At 57.1% G+C, this 4,287-nt stretch overlaps 1 protein-coding gene across 3 annotated transcripts in view; it reads left to right on the top strand.

Moving 5' to 3' along the window:
- CNOT3 (CCR4-NOT transcription complex subunit 3) overlaps nt 1-4,281 on the top strand; it is a 15,772-nt gene extending 11,491 nt beyond the window's left edge. For all 3 annotated transcript variants that reach the window (XM_006014974.3, XM_025197097.1, XM_025197092.1), the window contains 7 exons: nt 254-362; nt 441-642; nt 741-840; nt 1,269-1,467; nt 1,752-1,884; nt 3,047-3,172; nt 3,494-4,281. In XM_006014974.3, coding sequence (XP_006015036.1) covers nt 254-362; nt 441-642; nt 741-840; nt 1,269-1,467; nt 1,752-1,884; nt 3,047-3,172; nt 3,494-3,592 — 968 coding nt within the window. In that variant the 3' untranslated portion in view covers nt 3,593-4,281. The remainder of the gene's footprint in view (nt 1-253; nt 363-440; nt 643-740; nt 841-1,268; nt 1,468-1,751; nt 1,885-3,046; nt 3,173-3,493) is intronic.
- Nucleotides 4,282-4,287: the final 6 nt, after the last annotated feature.

Here is a 4,287-nt window from a genome sequence, read left to right as displayed (position 1 = left end):
GGGGGGGCTTCCAGTAGGTCAGGCTGGGAGCCAGGATGCCCCGAACTTATCCCAGCTCTGTGAGGACAGTTGCTTTGGGCTAGGGCCTCATCTCTCTAGGGGAGACTGGTACCCCGTTCCCTAGGACCAATAGAACTTAGCCCTGAGGGAAAAGTGCTCCCCTGCCTTGAACTCTTCCTCCCCCACCTGCCCTCAGCTCATGGGGCACGAGCCTGGGCTGCCCCCACCCTGAGAGCCACGTCTCCTTGCACAGGTTATAGCTCTGTGGTAGCCGACAGTTCATCAGACTCAGCCCTGAGCAGCAGCAGCAGCCAGACGCTTCCCAGCCAGCCGACAACCCACAATCCCCCCAGCAGCACTGCGTAAGTACCCTCACCTCCGCCCCATGGCTGGCTGGCTGCCTGCCTACTTGAATGCTAATGCCCTCTCCTCTTGCCCAGGAAAGAGCCTGGTGGAGCCCTACCACCACACAGCAGCAGCAGCAGCAGCAACTCCAGCAATGCTGCCACTACCACCTCTAGCCTTTTGGTCCCTATGACGGCGAATCCCCCCAGCTCCCCGACCCCCAGCTTTTCGGAGGCCAAGCCAGGCCAGCCGCTTCTCAATGGGCCGCCCCCTTTCAGCTCCACCCCTGAGATCAAGGTGAGCCTGGCCCCGCCCTCCATGGAGGGGGAGGGGGAGGGCACACCTGGGGCTCCCCAGGCACCTGACTTCCCTCCCTCCCACTCTGTTATTTCCAGGCACCTGAGCCCCTCAGCAGTCTGAAATCAATGGCAGAGAGAGCAGCCATTGGCTCCAGCATAGAGGACCCTGTGCCATCCCTTCACCTTGCTGAAAGGGGTAAGGAGGTACAGGGCAGAACAGCAACCCTTGACAGCCTCAGTCTTACACTGGATGTAGAGTCCCTGTATGAACATCTCACCCCAGAGATAGCTGTATCTAGGTGCTAGACTGGGGATCTATGTAAAACCAGCTTTATGCCTTACCCCAGAAGCAGCTGCATCTTACTGCTGGGTAAAGGTTCTCCTGCACGAATGATTCCCCAACACCCCCTGCTCCAGAGGTGTCTACATCTTGGCACCAGGCCAACCCCATATGAACAGCCCCCCCCATGCCCCACCCCAGAAGCAGATGTGTCTTGGTGCTGGGTGAGAGGGGTCTTTTTTATATAACTAGGTGCAAGTGGTTGGATCTCAGCACTGGGTGAGGGGACCCTGTGTGAAGTGCCTGCAAGAGTCCTTGACAGGTTCTCTTTCCTCTCTGGGCAGACATACTGATTACTAGCACAACCTCGCAGCCAGCCTCTAGTCAGCCCCCGATCCAGCTCTCGGAGGTGAACATCCCGCTCTCCCTGGGGGTCTGTCCCCTGGGGCCAGTGCCACTCACCAAAGAGCAGCTCTACCAGCAGGCCATGGAGGAAGCAGCCTGGCACCACATGCCTCACCCCTCGGACTCGGAGAGGATCCGGTAAGCCCTGGCTCCTGCTGTATGGGGTAGGGACAGAGTGGGGGTTCTGTCCAACTCTGAGGGGAGTGGGGAGGTAGGGGCCAGGATGCAAGGCTTCTATCCCAGCTCTGGGATCTAGTGGGTTAAAGGGGTTGTCTTGTCCCAGCTCTGGGGAGGAGTGGGGTCTGGGGGAGTTAGAGCAATGGCTGGGAGCCAGGACTCCTGGGTTTTGCTGCCAGCAAGATGCCATGCTGCTTCCCCGCCTGTCACAGGCAGATCTGTAACCCCCTGTCCCCACCCCACAGGCAGTATCTGCCCCGGAACCCTTGCCCGACTCCCCCTTACCACCACCAGATGCCTCCGCCACACTCAGACACCGTGGAGTTCTACCAGCGCCTCTCGACAGAGACGCTCATCTTCATCTTCTACTATCTGGAGGTATAGCTGGGGGCCCCTGTGGGCAGTGCGCTCTGTAGCCCAGTTCTGTCTGGCCACTGCTCCTCCTCAGGATGGGTGGTGAGGTGGGTGATTGCTGCTGGTAGTGCACCCTCCTCTCCCCATGGGCATGGCCCATTGGTTTTGTGCATCAGCCCTGTTATGCTGATGAAATGCTCTGCCCCTTAGCCTCCTACCCCATACTGGGACATGCTAAGTCACTCCCTTCCTTTGTTCTCTGGGGTACCTGTGGGGAAGTAACCCCTTGGCTAGAGGCTCTTGGTATGTACTGGGGGATCTTGCCCTGTATCGTAGGGTCCCAGTGGTACCCTGTTCCCTCCACTTGCTGCCAGTAGTAGGTTTCACATTTCTTCCCCCTTAGGCACACAGGCAGACACAGGGTGCTGTTCATGGGTCCTGAGATCCCCCTCCAGTGTCAGTTATGGAGTCCCCACACCCCATGCACTTGGTTCAAGCTGTGCTGTGCCCCCTGCCCATGTTTGTCTGGCTGTGTAGATAGATAGTCCCATGATTGCACCCCTTGGAAGAGTGCTAATGGTATGTTCTACTCACCTGGTGCTCTTGGGACTTACCAAGCTATTGGCCTGGTACATACCACACCATTCCCCACCCCCCAGGTAGATTGGTACATTCCAAACTAGCCCTGCACCATTACTACATGTCAAACCATTCCTCAGGCCTGCCGGCGGGAGCTGCCCTCCAGGCTGCCTGGCTGCTGTGTGCATGTGTATGTGCACACATGCACATGATGCCCCCTGCCTGACTGCTCTCCTGCTCCCCCTGCCATTTCCTATGGTTTTCTCCATTTCTAAAGGAGAAAATACGGGTTTCTCTTTAATGAGAGAATCTAGGTTTTACCCCGTTTTTTCCATGGCAAACAGAAAACCCAGATCCCTGGCCACTAGTATATGCCACCCCACCCCTCCAGGTTTAAATGGTATATTCTGAGCTGTCCTTTTTCTTCCCTATCATGGTACGAACCAAGTTACCCCAAACCCTCTTGCGCCAGTGATATGTGCCAAGCCCCTCCCCAAACCTCCCAGGTTGTTTCCAAGTACCTCCTTGTGCCAGTGGTACATTCCCAGTTGTCCTGTGTGTTGTCCCCTGGTGGCTGGAGAGGTGTGATGGGCACGTGTCTCCCCAGGGTACCAAGGCGCAGTACCTGGCAGCCAAAGCCCTGAAGAAGCAGTCATGGCGGTTCCACACCAAGTACATGATGTGGTTTCAGCGGCACGAGGAGCCCAAGACCATCACAGATGAATTTGAGCAGGTGAGCATCTGCACGGCACGTGGCGGGCATGCACAGCTCTTATGCCTGACGCTACAGTGCAGCTAGCTCTGGGGTGAGACAGTGGTAATATGCCAGCACTTGTCCAGTATGAGACCCTCATGTAACACGCCAGCCCACAGCAGCCAGGGCTTCGCTGTACACAGCTGAGACCCTGCCATAACCAGCCACTAGGACTCACCATGTCCAGCAACCCAAGGGAGACCAGGTGTTCCAAATCAGTGTGAGGTACTGGGGAAGAGGGGATTGGGTATAACTGCAGCCTGTCTGTCTGACCTGACACTCCCTTCACTGCTGCTGCAGGGCACGTACATCTACTTTGACTATGAGAAATGGGGCCAGAGGAAGAAGGAAGGCTTCACTTTTGAGTATCGCTACCTGGAGGATCGGGACCTGCAGTGATACCTGCATCCCCCTTGGGCGCAGCCAGGGGGCGCCAGACTTCCAGAGCTGCTCGGCTGGGACAGCAGAGCCCAGGGTTGGGCATGGGGAGGGCAGGGGAGGGGGGAAAGGGCGGGCCCTAGCTTCGCCTCCCCCCTCCCTGATTCCTTCCCCCGTCTTCCCCGGGGCGGGGGCAGGGGGGCCTGAATGGGCCATTCGAACACTTTAAATGCATGCAGTTTTAAAAAGGCAAGAACGAGGGACATTGAGTGGGGAGTGGGGGCCGGGGGGAGAGGAGCAGCCATCGGTGTAGTGCCCTCCCAGGGAGGAGAGGGGGTGCAGGTGAACAAAACTATGATCTCGGAGGAGGAGTGAGGAGGGGAGGGGAATCATTGGATTTAAAAAGAAGAAACCATTAAAGATCCAGAAAGCCAGCAGCCTTGTTGGTTTTCTGCCCCCAGAATCTGAGTGATTCTCATTCGGAGGTAACCCTCCTCCCTCTGGTTCTAAAATGGTCACCTTCTCACTTCAACCAGAGCTGATCTCTAGCAGCTGTAACCCCGTCCCCTCCCTGGCCTTGCTGCCACCACTGATCAGCTGCTTTTTTTTTTTTTTTCCCTTCTGTTGGTGGGTCCCCTGATGGAGGGGGCCAGGAATTTAAAAAGCAGGGGTAGGGGGTCTGTTCCCTTGATTTTTGCTCCCTGCCCTGCTCTTTC

This window comes from Alligator sinensis, unplaced genomic scaffold (assembly GCF_000455745.1).
Source record: "Alligator sinensis unplaced genomic scaffold, ASM45574v1 scaffold647_2, whole genome shotgun sequence".
In the NCBI taxonomy this organism is placed as follows: domain Eukaryota; kingdom Metazoa; phylum Chordata; order Crocodylia; family Alligatoridae; genus Alligator; species Alligator sinensis.
This window is presented reverse-complemented; position numbering and strand designations above follow the sequence as displayed.